Below are 17,394 nucleotides of genomic sequence, written 5' to 3' on the forward strand. Positions count from 1 at the left end.
TTTGAGCAGTTGAATGCCAGAATAATCTGAAGTATGTCTCCAGTCTGTTGTTCAACAGGTAACTTTAAGCATCTGCTGTGTGCCACACACTTAAAGTACAGAAGCTTTAACAGTGACAGAGACAGAAAATAGGGTCCCAGCTCTTTGTAGGGGAGAGAACTCAAGAGTCTAGAAGGGAAGTCAAACATTGAACAAGCAGTTTCGAGTTCAGGGTGTAATGAGATTAAGTTCAAATGTATTGGAACCCTGTAATAATAAGTAGACTTAACCCTCCGTGTTATTAAACATTATTATTGACTGGAATGAGGGTTCAGAAGAGGCTGTCCAGAGGAAATGGCATTTCAACTCCAGATTTCAAAAAATAAGGGTGGGGATGAGAATGCAGCATGTAGAAAGTCAGTCTCAGGTTGAAGAACTGAAATAATTCCCATTAAAAGGGAGAGTGGAAAGAGGACTGTAAAGGTAAGCTGAGACTCTATCTGGCAGGATTTTCTAGGTCATGGTAAGGATATTACACCAAGACAGTGGGAATCCATTGAAGGGTAGTCTGTAGGGTCAGTATAAGGTATAGAAAATATGCAGTGCACTCTTGTAGGACCTGGTGTTCCTCTTGTAACCAGCATGGGACAGTGCCTTCTGGAGTAATTGGAAGTAGAACCCATCTGCAGTCCCATTGGAGTGTGGATTATCCATTTTATATAGGCTGAACTTTGTATAACATGAGAAACCAAGAATACTTCCCGGTTTCCTGCTGGGCAGCAGGTGAATAGTGGTGCCAGTCTCTGAGGTAGGTAGGGAGACAGGTGGGTGCATAGGGATCGGGGGAGTGTGGAAGGCGACAGATAGAGATTCCTCTGTGGAGCATGACCGAGATGACGCATGGTTCTGTGGGTAATTAACCAGCTTAGAGGTTTGGTTAAGTTAGGTTTATAGAAAGAGACAGAGTGTGAAGATCTTAGTATTTAACAGTTGAACAGAGAAGGCTGTGGAGCTGGTGTTTGGAAATCCATGCTAATTCCCCATTGCCTGGCAGGCTTTACAGCCAAGCACTAAGGTTCCTCTATAAAATGTCTCTAGCTAAATTTGTTACGCAAATCATACAGGACCCCTCATTTCCTTCCCTTTGTACCCATGTCAGATGTTACCAACTCTGTCCCTGTTCCTCAAGTAGAACAGAATAACTTAACAGTACTCAGAGCTGTGTGATTTTCACACTAAATTGTACTATTATTTGTATATTTGGCTGATTTTCCAAAGATTAAGGATGTTTGATAGATACTCAGTTGAGTATATTTTGACAAATAGTTCTAACTTTTAGCCATATCTAAATTCATATCCGATACATTCAAAAAATGTGTGGAATAAATCAACAATAGGAAATACAACTAAGGAAAATGTAAAACTATTAAAATCATCTGAAATTCTACCACATAGAAAGTGTGATTCGTGTGATCGTCTCAATCTATATGTGGTAATGTTTGGTTTTAGTTTTGAAATAGGAATTGTTTTGTGTGTTTGAGGTTCTTTGTGGGGGGTGGCAGGGGAGGCCATTTCAAAGGTGTTGCAGGCGGTTCTTAATTTCTGTTTGAGCACTTTTAAAATGTGTATGCTTTATTGGCAAGTGCCCACAAACTTGAAGGTGTTGCTAACTGGCACCTCTAGGCTCACTTCTGTGGAGTTGGTGTGTGTTTACTCAGTCCCTTGAATGGCATGGTTGTGATTGCAGCTGATCTGGGGAGCCAGTATGGGGAAGTGGTTTGAGAGGATGGGGTCCAATCAGCACAGTTCAGAGCTCCCTTACTCTGCTTTTCTCAGCATCTCTGATTTTAACTGTTTCAAGTGTAAGCGTTGTGTGTAAAATTTCTTTTTACACAAAGATTTTGGGTGCACACCTTCCCCCCGCCCTTCCCCCTTGAGAATTGTAATCTACTGTTACATAACATGGCCTCAAATCTTTAAATCAGATTTTATAATGTGAAGTCAGCAGGGTAATTTTGTTATATTTTTATCAGGATAGTGACAGTAGGGTTCATGGAATTTATCTTTCTTCCTTTCTGTCTTAGCTTTTTAAAGATGATATCAGGTATCTGTTGACGATGGACAAACTCTGGCGGAAAAGGAAACCTCCAGTTCCATTGGATTGGGCTGAAGTGCAAAGTCAAGGTGAAGGGTACATTTTTCTCTTTGGGATTCCTAAGTTGGAAATTCTCACCTGAAGTCTTTAAATAGCCTTGTTATTTCTTGGTATACAGTGGTATACACCCATGGTAAGAAATTCAAACAGTTCAGAAAAGTTTGAAGAAGCAAAATCACTGGATACCTCATCACCTGGAGAAATAATTACTACAAATGTTTTAAGAATGTCTTGGTGATAACTGCACATAGACACAGGCAGTTGTGTGGTCACTTTATGTAAATGGAATCATACTACTTACATACTCTGACTTGCTGTTTTCAGCCAGTATCTTTTAAGCTAGTCCCTTATCAGTTAACATTTAATTGTTCCATATTCTCCCTGATGTGAAGTGTTGTTCCTTAAACTTTGGGACATATTTGTAGCTTTAAGTGAGGAAAAACTAATGTAGTAGTGACTGCTTCCTTACCCCTCTCAACACATTGTGTCTCAACTTGTTTTGCATAGCAGTGTTTAGCATATTGAAATTTAAAAGGTCCCCGGGAGATTTAGGGTGTCATTTTGAAGCGGTTTCCTGTAGTTACCTACAGTAACAAATACTTCCTTTTACAGCTCAATTCTAGTATTGCTGTGATAGCTTCCACTTATTGATACTATGTTCTAGGCATAATGCTTATTACCTTGCCTACATTGTATTCTTGAATCCTCCAGTAATCTGAAATTCTGAGACAGTCTCACACCTTTCCCACATCAGTATTGACCATTTTCTTGCTTAATTTTTCATAATACTGACCAATTTCTTGCATATGTATGCATAATTGTGTCATAGTGATAATTACTTTAATGGAATTTGTTTCATATTATATAATTTTTTTATTGTCAGGCATTGAATGTTAAACTGAGTAGAGGAAAGATGTTAGGAGTAAATTTTCTAATACTTTTTTTCCAGGAGAAGAAACCAGTGCATCAGATCAACAAAATGAACCCCAGTTAGGTCTGAAAGACCAGCAGGTTCTAGATGTGAAGAGCTATGCGTGTCTTTTTTCAAAGAGCATTGAGACTTTGAGAGTTCATTTAGCAGAAAAGGGGGATGGAGCTGAGCTCATATGGGACAAGGTTTGTGTCAAAAATGTGTGGCAGTTACTTGTATATCAAATGTGTGTTTCAGTTCTTGAGCTATATCAGAATCTAGTAATGCTGGGATATTGTTTTTATTCTACCAGATTTTGAGGACATTGATTTTGTTTTGGTGTGTTCACCTCTAATTACTACATTGAACTATGAATTTTCTATATGTGAATTTAAGCAATATCATAAAATCTCATTTTAAATTCTAATATGTTCATGGTTTGTAACTGTTAACTAGAGAAATGTGACTTTACTGGAGTAAAATATTTCTCTGACTTAAGAAAATAGCCTTAAGAGAGCTTCTTACGTAATAGAGATTTATTAATAGAAGTCATAATATCCTTTTGGAGACAACAGCTTATAGGCCTTATTTGGCCTTGAAAGTAATAAAATTGCCTTTCTATTGAAATAGTTAATAATGCTTTGAGTTCTGAGAGACTTATCTGTACAATAAGGATATGTAATAATTCTTACAAGTTAAAACAATATTTAATAGTATCTTGCAGTTAAATGTTACATTTTGGTATTTAGTGAATTAATTTTACTTTTTTAAAATTATACTCAATACTTTCTATGAGTATAAGTGGTTAATCTGCTAAAGTTTGTTCAGATGTTGGTAAAGATTTGCCATTAATTTCAAAGTAAGGAGAAAAGTTTGATCAGTTTTAGAGAACTAAGATAACTTTTAGAGAAGGAAATGGCAACCCACTCCAGTATTCTTGCCTGGAGAATCCCTTGGACAGAGGAGTCTGGCGGGCTACAGTCTGTGGTGTTGCAGAGAGTCGGACACGACTGAGCACATGATAGCTTTGTATGTGCAAATTTTGAAATGGGGGTTGAATCAGACATCTGAAAGAAAGCTGGTGAATTTAGATTTTGGAGAGTTGCAAACATTAGTCTTTAGGTTTTGTGTGCTGTAAGGGGTCAGTATTAAAACCTTTTTTCATTGTATTTTTAGAACTGGTTTAGGAGGTTTTCATCTGTATACAGGGACTCAGTAACAAAACTTGGGACTGCAAATTGTTACTCTCTTTGAGTAAAATCTGTAACTAATGGATGTGATAAGCCAGTTGCCTGGGGAAGTACCTGTTGGACCCTGTTTTGGGTACTCTTAAGTAATCATACTTATCCTCACCACAGCCTTATAAGATGTTTATATAGTTTTCCCCATTTAACACATTAAAGAATTTGGGGTCAGGGGGATTTATTTGCCTGTGGTTACTCAGCCAGCCAGGTAAGTATGTGAAGAACCTACGTCCTATCAGTGCTTTTTCTTTCATACTTTGGTGTTTCTGCATTATGGGCTAGGATGGTTTTTCTCAGTTCAAAGCACGAAACTTTGCTGAAATTGAATTAGAGTGGGGTATATGCTTAGGAATAATGGAAAACTTTCTTTGTCCTGCCACATCTGAAAAGAATCAGCCAATATAGGAGTGCAGTGCTTGTGAAGGGAGTTTGGAGAAACAAAGCAAAAAGAGGTAGTCTAGGTATTTCTGAGGCTTTAATGAAGTAGCTTTCTTAAACCAGTCTGTGTCTTCATCCCTGAGTTCTGTACTCGTCAGACAAGCTTATTATTGACGATATGGACCCAGGGAAGGTTTGCCACCATCAGTAAATAGAATTGGTGTTCTGATCTCGTACGCTTCGTCTCCAGTGCATTTGTGGACGCAGGAGTGAATTCCTAAAACCTGTTGGCTCTTGGCAGGCCCCATTCCTGTATCCCTGGAGCTGATGATCCCAAGCAAGCACTTGCTCACTTCTCATCCAGACCAGCCTTTCCCTGGAGGGCATCTCTTGTTCTAGTTGACGTGTTAGAAACTTGTGAAGGTGCTGTTCTGAAAGCAGTACTAGCCAAATTAGTAAATTTGTGGGGAGACTTGTTAAATTGTTTAAATTATTGACAGGATGACCCATCTGCAATGGATTTTGTCACCTCTGCTGCAAATCTCAGGATGCATATTTTCAGTATGAATATGAAAAGCAGATTCGATATCAAATGTAAGTTGTTTGTACTTCAGTTGTATCATCTAAATTCTAAGTTTCTTTGTTTTTTTTTTAACAGCTAATCTTTTTTTTTTTTCTTCCAGCAATGGCAGGGAACATTATTCCTGCTATCGCTACTACTAATGCTGTGATTGCTGGGTTGATAGTATTGGAAGGATTGAAGATTTTATCAGGAAAAATAGACCAGTGTAGAACAGTGAGTGTTTCTATTTGCAATTTTAAAATTAAAACAATAACATTTGGTTTAAAGCAATGGAAAAGTAATTGTTCAAGTTACCTTGTGAGTTGCATGTTTAAATAAGCTTCCTGGAAGTTACAAAAAGGAAAACACATTTGCTTCTCTTATTTTTGTCTAAAATGGAAGCAGAAGCTAGTTTACTTCTAACATTTCTAGTTTTACTGAATTCTTAGAAGAACTCATTCTGTGGGTCCTTTGTATTAACTTTTCTTCATTGTTTTCCAATTCTAAGAGTACTTTGGTTTTAAAATTCTGTTTGGTCATTTTATAGTCCCCTGTTCTTCAGGTATTTTTGTCAGTCTCCCTTTTTATTTTAAACTTTATGTTATTGTGACTATGTTACATTTGGTTGTGTTAATGCCTGAAATCTTTATGGATGAGCTCATGTCATTTCTGTTAGATCTCTCTCACAGTGTTTTGTTTGCTTATGTGATATATATATATATATTTTTAAACAGAATTATATTTGTTATCACTGTATCTGTGATAATTCTTTAAGGACCCACTGAAGGTGTATTTCTTCAAAGAGGATTTGTGTGTGTTTATATCTGGGTGCCTGGGGTTCTACCAACCTGAGACCACTTTTACATTCTCAGTTTTAGCTTCTTAGCCCACATATATATTCAGACAGCAAATCTGCATGAACCCTATCTTACTGTAATGAATTATAAAGGAAGATGTTCTTCCCTCACGAAGCACCAAGGTTGAGATAACTTTTCTTGCTATTTCTGCAGGGAAGAAATTTTTCTCCCCTTTTTTTATCGTCCCCTTACTTGATGTGAACATCTGCTATCATGAGTTTCCTGCACTAGTAGTGGTTGGACTGGGTGTATCTCTTACGAATAAAGCCACTTGAATATTCCCTTTGGATTCTTGCTTTCTTGCTGAATTGAATTTGCATGTCTGAAGATACTTTGCTTTCATACCACTGAGGATTTAAAAAACTTCTTATAAATATTGGAGCCAATATTTTGCTATTGTTTTAGGTTGTCCTTTTTACAGTAATGTTGAAATAAAAGGACCAGTTTACTTTCAGGAATGTCTTTTAAAAACAAAAGCAAAAAACCTAGTCTAGTCTATGATGGTATTCTTACTTTTCAGTGTCATGATTAACGCATTCTTAAAATACTTTAGGGTAAGGGAATGTAGAATCGTAATGCCAGTCTGACATCTTGGTTCAGCTTTCTGTTTAAATTATTTTGGCTATCATGTTTTTAATTTCTAAGAACTATATTTTTTTATGTCTTATCCTTTTATAGCAGCCTGAACAAGTGTCTTACTTTGTCCTGTAACATTTTTCTCATTTTTTTACTTGCTCATCTCTGTTCCTCTCTCGGGCTAATGATACCCCTATGTCTGGGCTTCCTTTGTTCCCATTTATAAATGAATATCAGGATAGGTTAATAGAAGTGTTAGCCTGAGTATTAGTAGTGTTAGCAGATGTTTTTATTACTGTCGATTTCTCTTAGCGGAGTTACCCTCCCAGTGAATCTCAAGATCAACCATTGTCCCCTATTCCAGCCTTGGCAGTACAAGTGTATACGCCTAGTATTCATTGTGGGGAGAGGCTACAGGAGGCCTCTGCCTAGCACTTAATGCCTGTCAAGGGATTTACTTCTTTAAGTTGGGGGGAATCGATAGGGTTCTTTAGAGATAATTCATCTTAACAGATACCATACTACATGGTAGTTCCACAGTAAGAATTTGTGTATTAGCGTCCAGTGTTCTCTTGAGAATTATAACTTCAGTGCAGTTTGTTTTTTATTTCCCTTGGTTCATGTAATTTTTTTTTTTTTGGTTTGGGTATTAGGAAAATGGTAATAGTACCAGACATACATTATTTTTCCTTTAGTTATGTGAATGTTAATATCACAATCATCAGAAAATTAGAAAAGAAATGCAGCTCATTTGGTCCTTGTATCTGTGCAGACATTAATTAGAGAAATTAGTGCACTGGTCTTGTTAGAAATTGACTTAAAGTTGATAAGAATAACCACTAGGAAGGCACTCCAAACTGATTCAATGATGATACCAGAAATAAGTATGATGAGGCCCTTATTCATGCTAAGTTAGTTTGCAGAATAGTCTAGTCTTCAGTACAATGAGGTTTCAGTAAGCTCAGCCTTATTTACAAGGTGGCTAATTTGAAAAGGTTGGGAGAAAAGTCAGCCTTTTAAGGTCTTGATTTTCCTTATCTTTTGCCATCTGGAAGGGAGTATTTAAGTGAATATTCTATGGTATATAAGTTATAACTCAGATTTCTGATTTTTGCTTGTGTGTGTTTTTTTTTTTTCGCCAAAGATTTTTTTGAATAAACAACCAAACCCAAGAAAGAAGCTTCTTGTGCCTTGTGCACTGGATGCTCCCAACCCTAACTGTTACGTATGTGCCAGCAAGCCAGAGGTGACTGTGCGGCTGAATGTTCATAAAGTGACTGTTCTCACCTTACAAGATAAGGTAAGTGCAGAGCCTGGTTCTCTTCCACAAGGTTACTGTTTGTAAGAAAAAAAACAAGTCCCCTTTTGCCTTTTACAGTGTACTGTGATAAACTAAAAGCCAGATAATTACCCTGAATACTGAGGTGTGTTCCTTTGCCATCTGTGTCCTGTTGACTTTTCTCTCTGTGGTTCCAGAATGTGTGTTTCACATCCCAGAGAGGAATGGGTGTGTATTTGGCTAGAATGTGGACCACAGGTGGCACATAGATAGGTAGCATAGTATCTTTACAAGCAAATTCTGTGTTCCTTGGGTTTCTAGTGATGGTGTGTTAAGCTAGTCCCTGAGCACACCTGGATTCACCTGTAGAGCTTTGGTGTGAGAGATGGACGGTTAAGGTATGGTTCGGTCTTATAGCCTGGTCCTTCAGTTCCTCCTAGTATTTTTTAATTAGGAAAGAGCAAGTGGCCTGAATGGTGACACTTCTCAGTCTGGAAATCACTTCACATAGTTCCTCTGATTATGTACATTGTGATGTTTCATGTTTATGTGCCTCCCAACACGGAGGAGTAGACTTCGTGGCCCTAAAGGCTGCTTGAGAATGAATGGCCTTTCTCCCAGAACTGGTTACATTGGACAGGTTAATTTGAACTTATGTTTTGGATGGAGAAGGAGCTGGACTTGCTATGTTGGCCAGCAGAGGGTGGTTGCCCCGTGTTCTTTCTTAGGAAAGAAATGATTATAAGTGGTATCTACTCATTCTTGAGCTAATGGTTATTCCACTTATTTGGAGTGTAATTGGATCTTTAGAGAGTTATCTGTTGTTTGGTTTTTTGGCTTGTTTGTTTGTTTAGGATCAGGTAAGATTTAACAGTATTTTCACTCCTGATCCATCTTGGAATTTGCAAAGGGTTTATGGAACTTGGGAAGAGATGGAGCTTGGGAAGGGGAAAACTATTTGAGAATCAGATTGATGATAAGTTTTTCATCTATAAAACATCTTCCAATATTGAGTTGTAATAGAGACTAAGATAAAATATGTTAAGTGTCTAGCTTAGTACCTAATCTGCTGGGAAGGACAAAATACCAAGAGCCAGCCAAGAGTTCTTAGTCTCCATCTGGAGGAAGTGCTACCTGATCTTTATCAGTGGTCAAACATGGGATAGAATGTGCTGTTGCTGCTGCTAAGTTGCTTCAGTCGTGTCCAACTCTGCGACCCCATAGACGGCAGCCCACCCGGCTCCCCCGTCCCTGGGATTCTCCGGGCAAGAACAATGGAGTGGGTTGCCATTTCCTTCTCCAGTGCATGAAAATAAAAAGTGAAAGTGAAGTTGCTCAGTCGTGTCCGACTCTTAGTGACCCCATGGACTGCAGCCCACCAGGCTCCTCCATCCATGGGATTTTCCAGGCAAGAGTACTGGAGTTGGGTGCCATTGCCTTCTCCGGATAGAACGTGGGCCTGAGGTAATTGGGTGAATTCCAGTGGAAGGAGAGAATTAAGCGCCTTTATAAGAAGTCTAGGCTATTTGTGGTCTTTTAATTCCATATGTTAACATTTTGAATTTTTTTCCTTATAGATTGTGAAAGAAAAATTTGCTATGGTAGCACCAGATGTCCAAATTGAAGATGGAAAAGGAACAATCCTAATATCTTCAGAAGAGGGAGAGACAGAAGGTATTATACATTGCCTTGTTCACTCACCCTCATTTGGATGGAGACTGCCTGAGTGAAGGGGTGCACATTAGTTTTTCCATTTACTGTAAACAGTACTGAGGGTCACACTGGTCAATCTGAATAGACTTCGAAGTTCCCACACCTCATCTGTCTTGTTGGAGAGTGTCAGGATTCTTTTTGGCTATAGTTCCTTGCCCAGAAATTTGGGGATATTGGGTCATAAGTAATTGGAGGTTGTGCTTTGGCTGGGTAGTAGTCTGTTTTTTATTAAAAATCTAGTTAAATATGTTTTCACCAAAAAGAAAAAATGACTAAACGTCCTCCCATTAGTTCTAGCCAGCTGTTTTAAAGGCTAGGACCTTAAAATGGAAACTGGTCTAGAATCTCAGTGGCTTAAATGTGACCCTTTTCCACAGAATACATGTGCTGTTGAGGGTGAGAGAGCATTTATTCCAGTAGCCTTTGGAGTGCTGTATTACAGGCATAGTCATAGATATTTGTAATTCAAGGAAAAATAAGATAATAGTCCCTGGCTTAAAGTATTTCACAGCCTAGAAGGAGATGAGAGATTAGCAACAAGTAGATTTAGTGTCATCTAAGAAATACTATAGAGAGAAGGTGTACAAAGTTTGAAATAAGTTTTGTAAAGGGAAGGTTAACAGGGCAAGGGGGTATATCACAGGAGAGAGGATTCTTGGGGCAATTCTTGAAGAACTGAGAGGGGAGAGTACATTTGGGCAGAATGAACAGCATCTGCAAAGGCATGAACTTACAAAGCAATATAAAGGGCTTTAGGAGTGACCAGCTGTTTTGTTCCCTGGTGGGGTGCTGTGGGGTTGGCAGCAGTGATGCAACTTGAGGATTGCGTGTGTCGTGTGTAGTGTATGGGTGTGTGTGTCTTCCCCCCCGCCGATTTTCTGCTCCCTCTAGGGTTTAAGCAGGGGCGTAATGTGTAGTCTGCAGAAGATTAAGGCAAGGATGTGACAGTGGAGGTGGGGAGCCAGTTAGAAAAAAATTGAGGGAAGTGAGAGATTTTTACTAATGCAAAAGCAAATGACAGTTTTGAGATTTGCAGAGTCTGAATGTAGAGTACAGGTGAGGAAGAGTAGCATTGTTAGGCTTAGACAGAACTGTTGCCAAGACTCTGGCTTTGGAAGTGATGCTAATTCACCCGGATAGAATTGCTCAGAGGCTATTTCCCTTTTGAACATGTTGGGCTGTGGAATTTGAGTGAAAGAGCTTGGCAATGGAAGTCTGGGTAGGAATTAACTGTTCTCCAGAGACATTCCAGGTAGACTGAAAAGGTATAAAAGAAGAAGAAAAAAAAGATAGTTGTGCTGTGCTTAGTTGCTCAGTCACGTCCGACTCTTTGTGACCCCATGGACTGTAGCTCACCATGCTCCTCTGTCCATGGATTCTTTAGGCAAGAATACTAGAGTGGGTTGCCCTACCCTCCTCCAGGGGACCTTCCCAAGCCAGGAATCAAACTGGGATCTCCTGGATTGCAGGTAGATTCTTTACCAGCTCAGCTGCCAGAGAATCCATTGGATTATGTAGAAAACAACATAAATTTTAAAATTATAAGCAAAATTTAAGACTTTAAAATACATTTTACTTTGTATGTGCCAGGCACTGTGGCTATACAGATTCTATACAGTCCATAGGCAAGAGCAAATTCTCAGTAGAGCAGACTGACTGTTGTGAGGAGAGAGTGTAAATTGGGAGCTAAATGAGGAGGCAGTTTTGTAAATGAAACTTGAGCATTTGAACATGCAGGAGAGAGGACGGTTAAAGACAGGAAGGCCCTAGAATAGGTAGGAGGAGATGGTAACACCAAAAGTTTGATTGGAGAGTTTGTTCTTCACTGGAATATTTATAATCCATGTAGCAAAGGCTTACTGAGTGCTAGTGGGGGCTTGGCATCGTGTGTTACATCCTGGGGCTGTTCAGATTTAGCAGAAATGACATGGAAGAGAGAATTGAGTTGGAGTGATTAGCTTTTGGGGACCTCTCTGGCTGTCCATTGAGAAATGCAGAAAATTTATGTTGAAAAAATTATTGAAATAAAGTTTACAATTCAATAACTGAATTGTGAAATTGGCTTATGGTTGATATTGTGGGTAGCCTTTTTAGAAATAGTATGTTTTGAACAATTCTAAAAGTTGTCGTTGACTGCTGTAGGATTCCATATTAATTTGGTTTCAAAGGGAGAAGTTTCTCAGAACTTCTCAGTTTAGTTTCCTTGTTTTGGTAGTTGAGTTTTCGGGGCTGAGTTCCTAAGTGCCTGATATTTTAGTGAACTAGATTACTAGGGCCATCACACCCAAACACACAGGCAAGTGACTTAACACATTTTATCCTGGTTCCAGAGGCTAGAAATCTTAAGATGAAAGGGTCTAGCGAGAGTGTTGGAGGGGTGGTTGACGGGTTTGGTTTCTCCTGAGACCCCTCTCCTTGGCTTCTTCTAAGGATACCAATTAGATTGGATTAGGGTCCACCCCAACAGCCTCATTTTAATTTAACGTCTCTTTAAAAAAAATATTGTCTCCAAGTACAGTCACATTCTGAAACATTTCAGCATGTGAATTTTGGGGAGATACAATTCAGCTTATAGCAGGGGATTTGTCTTATAAAAACTAAGGTTGACTGCTTCATGGAGATAGAACTAAAGCATCTAAATTTCTTTAAAACAATTTTTAGCTAATAATCACAAGAAATTGTCAGAATTTGGAATTAGAAATGGGAGCCGACTTCAAGCAGATGACTTCCTTCAGGACTACACTTTATTGATCAACATCCTTCATAGGTAGGAACTATTAATATTTTAAGTGTAAGAAGTTATTTGAATATATAAACTTAAAGTGGAGAGAAAATGTTTTCTTACCCTTAAATCCTACTGTTCATTTGAAGCTGTACCATACATATGTTCAAGTTTCCTGAGGTTTGACCTACAGAAAAATCTGAGAATCCAGAAAGAAATGTTTGAGGGTAACTCATCAGTGGTAGCTGATCAGAAAGACCTAGAGAGGGTAGAAATGCAGGTGTGTGAATAGTTACAATCAGGGGTACATTCCTTTTCATAGTTGAACTGGAATAAAAAATTTTAATTGTTAGAGATTCGTTTGGAAGGAAGAAATATCTCTCCCGTAAAACAAATATTTCTTTGTGATCTGGAACAGTAACAAGAGAGCATTAAATATTACCATATACAGATCCCTGAGTCACATTTTTTTTTCTTTTTACTTTATTTTATATCCTGCCCACTTTATTTGAAAAAGTATCCATACTGTTTGCATTACAGGATATTTGTACATGTGTAGCACAGCTTAAATACAGATGGTTCTCCTTTTGGTGTGGTTATCTGTTGAATAAGGTTGGTTCATGCTCATTGGCACCCTGGCTCATTTCTTCAGGTTATATCTAACTATATAGATATTTTTGCCAGTGTTGCCATCTATACCCAAAATACTGCCAGTGTTGCCATCTATACCCAAATATACAGAACGTGTATAATTGTTCAAGAGTATTACATTATATATACTTAGTTTATAAAAAGCAGGAAAGGACAGGAAAAACTGAATGTGGGTTATTAATAATAGTATAAAATGAGACAGGTGAGTCAGAGATAGGTCTTGCTGGGGGTGATCTCTGGCCTCAGTTACACACTAGTTGGATGTCAGTGGTGTGCTTGTGTTCAGTTGTGGAAGGACATGTACAATGAAATGGAAATACATCAGTTGGTGTCTAAAAGAGGAGGCATAATTAGGGTCTTTTTTATCATATCTTTTAGCTCCCTGGGAACAGAACCCCCCTTATAACATGTAAGTCTTTTGTTTGACTTTCATGTGTTAAATTTTTGTACATGTTTTTGGGAACTCATTACAAAAGCAGGGTGCTGCCTGTGAAGATGGAGGGAAAACCAAGAAGCTGTGTAACTCTGCCCCCAAACACTCATCAGAAGAGCGTGTATAGAATCTTTTCATATAGCTGAAGAAAGAATGCCTAAGAATTACACCAGGCCTCACAATTTTTGACTCAAGTTTTCTGCTTTAGGTATAAAAGTTAAAAATTTTTTCCTTGAATTGAAAGGACAGTGTTATTGACCATTTGAATTGAGCTTCGAATACATAAAAACCTATTATGTGTCTTTTTTTAACTCTTTGAAAATCAGAAGCCAAATAAAAGGTGTGTATGTAGTATACACCTTTTGAGGTTTGAGGACAATTTCTGTTTGGTGTGCCTTTGCTTTTGTAAGTAGTCATAGCAGTGGTTCAGTGTTATAGTACGCTATTCTCCTTACAGTGAAGACCTAGGAAAGGATGTTGAATTTGAAGTTGTTGGTGATGCTCCAGAAAAAGTGGGGCCCAAGCAAGCTGAAGATGCTGCCAAAAGCATAACCAATGGCAGCGACGATGGAGCTCAGCCTTCCACATCCACAGGTGAGTCACAGCCCCAGCCAGCAGTCACCCACCAAGCAGGACGGTTTACAACAAACTGATTGTCTTATGAACGTTGACCATAAAATAGAACTACTCACAGGACTACTGGAGGTGTGTGTTGCTTCAGCATTGTTTTAATGGAACTTTGAATGTATGACCCATGAAGATATTTAAGACTGGGTAAAATTTTTATAGAAAATACATAGATTTTATTGTTTTTACAACTGGAAATGTCAGTTTACTAGTGCATAAAGATAGTTCATTCTGAGTAGTACTACTTCGGGATTTTACATGCATGTTTTGGGGGACAGTGAATCAGTGCATCTGACTATTTTGAATGAACAGGTGCTTGGTAAGTACAGCATTTCAGTTTTCTCGGAACCAGTGACTTTGGTAGAATGTGTCAGAAGCTCTGTTTCCTGGGTTTTCAGTGTTGGTGCTTTACTGTACTCCAGTGTGAATGTACACTACCTGCACCACCCGCGCCCCCCCCCCCCCCCCAAACACACACACACCTCTTCGTTCTTTAGTGTCAGGAAACTAAAAGTTACTCATTTTTTCCTTCTCTATTTTCATTTCTTTGACCCTGTGTCTTTGGTATTCTTTGGAATATTGGTGCTTCTTTGGTTCTGATGTTCTCTGAGCGTTGTGAAAATGAATTTAGTGATCGTCTAGAGCAAGGTTGCCCAACCTCTGGGCCATCAGCCAGTATCCTATTAGATCAGCGGTGGCATTAGATTCGAAATAAAGTGCACAACAAATGTAATGCACTTGAGTCATCCCCAAACCATCCCCCCACCCTCAATCCATGGAAAAATTGTCTTCCATGAGGTTGGTTCCTGGTGCCAAAAAGGTTGAGGTCCAGACTGCTGGTCTAGAGTGGGTCATGACCCTTCACCCCTGCCCCCCCACCCCTGAAAAATACAAAGGTTCCTCATCCTATTTTGAGTAAAGGACTGGTAGTTTTCAAAAATCATAATTTGCAGCGTGCATTTATTTTCCACCATGTGGGCAGGTTTTTGGAGACTAGCAGTAAGGTAGGTACTGTGCCTTTGACTTGGCGGAATGTCGGGGGTGGGTGACACAGTTCCAGCCATAGTGTAAGTTAAGCGCATGCACTGTAGAGCCCCCCTTCGTGGGTTTGAATCGATCCCGTCCTCTGCTGCTACTATGTGACCTTGGGCAAGTCTCTGTACCTCCGTTTCCTCTTCTGGAAAATGGATAATAATGTTATCTTCTTTATAGGGTGGTTGTGATGATTAAATGAGTTGTATATGCAAAGTGCTCAGAACAGTTCCTGGCACATTGTAAGTGCTATGTATATGTTGTTGTTGTTGTTGTTTATTACTATTATCACTGCTACGAATATTAGGATATGCACCCTCCCCTTTTCTGTTGGAGAGATAGAAACAAGGAACTGTAACAGTTCCTCTGAATTGTATAATGCCTGTTAAAATTTTTCATTTTGATTAGGAAAGAAATAGGTGCTTGTAACAGAAAACAGTGAAACAGTACAGAAATATGTAATGTGTAAAGGTTCCCTAAGGGTAGGCATTCGGAAGTTTGATGTGTGTTAGAAGAGTTAGTTTTTCATGTACATAAAATTGTAGTGAGCTTCTAGTCGCCCCCCACTTTTAACCATTTCTTTTCCCTTTTTTCTGAATTAAGCACAAGAGCAAGATGATGTGCTCATAGTTGATTCGGATGAAGAAGGTCCCTCAAATAATGCTGATATCAGTGAAGAAGAAAGAAGTCGCAAGAGGAAGCTAGATGAGAAAGAGAGTGTCAGTGCGAAAAGGTCACGCATAGAGCAGGCAGAGGAGCTTGATGAGGTTATAGCATTAGATTGAACAGCAATGCCTCTGAACGGAACCTCTTATACTCCATTAAGGCCTTCTGGGCAGAACCAGGTTATTTGTTACGTCCTTTGTTCCAAAGGGAAAAAATTGACACCAGTGACTTGAAGATGATTCTGCTCTCTTTGAAAGCATTCATTTTGCTAGAACTATTAGAAACATTGCAGTATGCTGTATTGAAAGTAGGAATATAGTTTTAAAACCCTTTGAACAAAGTATGTGCATAACCAGTCCATGAGGTGAAACAACACAATGCATGTTGCCTTTTTAATGTAAATACCCTTAGGTATCATTTGACAGTTTTAAAATATTGTGGTTTAGTAAAGTTGATACCTGGTTATAAATATTATGCCTTTATTTTTGGTTAGAAGAAGAATTATTTTTAGCCTAGATCTAACCATTTTCATACTCTTAACTGACTGAAACAGATTCAAAGAAGTATCGAGTGCTATGCATTGAAACTTGTTTTTAAATGTTAACTGGCACTATGTATATTAATGTAAAACAGTTGTTAATTTACTCAAGTTTTCAGCTTGTACTGCCTGGTATGTCTGTGTAAGAAGCCAATTTTTGTGTATTGTTACAGTTTCAGGTTATTTATATTTGATGTTTTGTAAAACTCAAAATACAACTATACTGTACTTATGGACCAAATAAATGACATCTGCATACTTGTTATACATGCCTGCACAGTTCATGTTTCTGCTGCCTTACTGGGTTTGTACATTGTATTTGCTGCAGGCATACTATTTTCTTTCCTTTTAGAAAATTAACTCAGAAATGGACATAGATGAGTACTGTTTACCACAGATGAGTACTTTTTAAAAGACAGTTTTTAAAGGCATGTTGCTTTTTAAATGATTGTAAACTGTTGGCCTTCTGTTGAGAACATTCAAGTGATCTTTGCTCAGCCCCAGTAACTTGGAGTTGTGGATTTGAGATTCCACATGGCAACTCTCCTCCACTCGGGGTGTCCCCAGGTCATCCAGGGCCCTTCTTGCATGTACTCTTCTGGGCCCAACTCTGACCAGCACATGTGGCCAGGCCAGTCCGACGGATCAGCTCTCATATCTCCTGAACCTCCGAACGCCTTGGCCCCTAGGCTGCTCTCCTGCAGATGTGCCTGGAGTTTTCAGATAACAGAAACCCATGAAGCTGTTGTCCCTGTTCTGTACCTCTGCCTTGGTGTTTTTGGCCACTGTCAATGAAATTTCAACTTGGTAATTCATTATGTTGTTTGCCGTTGTGTAATTCTTACTCTGCCATCCAGCTTACGAAGGTTTCATTTTCCTCCAGAAAAAAAAAATTTTTTTGAAATTATAGAACTGCTACAGATAAAAATGGAATATCCTGAAATACCCTCTCAGAAGCAAATTTTGGTTAACTGGTTGGTCACTGATGGTCATCTCCTGTTTTGAAATTTTGAAATCTGAAGAGTTCTCAAGAAAATCTGAATTTTGGAAGTCTCTCCATTCCTTTAAACCT

The 17,394-nt window shown here is 38.7% G+C and overlaps 1 protein-coding gene across 4 annotated transcripts in view; it reads left to right on the forward strand.

The window, feature by feature from the left end:
- The window catches only part of UBA2 (ubiquitin like modifier activating enzyme 2), a 29,586-nt gene extending 12,406 nt beyond the window's left edge, over positions 1-17,180 (forward strand). For all 4 annotated transcript variants that reach the window (XM_052655907.1, XM_052655910.1, XM_052655908.1 and 1 more), the window contains 9 exons: positions 2,064-2,163; positions 3,084-3,250; positions 5,167-5,260; positions 5,350-5,462; positions 7,806-7,961; positions 9,518-9,614; positions 12,315-12,420; positions 13,917-14,053; positions 15,722-17,180. In XM_052655907.1, coding sequence (XP_052511867.1) covers positions 2,064-2,163; positions 3,084-3,250; positions 5,167-5,260; positions 5,350-5,462; positions 7,806-7,961; positions 9,518-9,614; positions 12,315-12,420; positions 13,917-14,053; positions 15,722-15,903 — 1,152 coding nt within the window. In that variant the 3' untranslated portion in view covers positions 15,904-17,180. The remainder of the gene's footprint in view (positions 1-2,063; positions 2,164-3,083; positions 3,251-5,166; positions 5,261-5,349; positions 5,463-7,805; positions 7,962-9,517; positions 9,615-12,314; positions 12,421-13,916; positions 14,054-15,721) is intronic.
- Positions 17,181-17,394: the final 214 nt, after the last annotated feature.

Source organism: Budorcas taxicolor, chromosome 18 (assembly GCF_023091745.1).
Source record: "Budorcas taxicolor isolate Tak-1 chromosome 18, Takin1.1, whole genome shotgun sequence".
NCBI lineage: Eukaryota > Metazoa > Chordata > Mammalia > Artiodactyla > Bovidae > Budorcas > Budorcas taxicolor.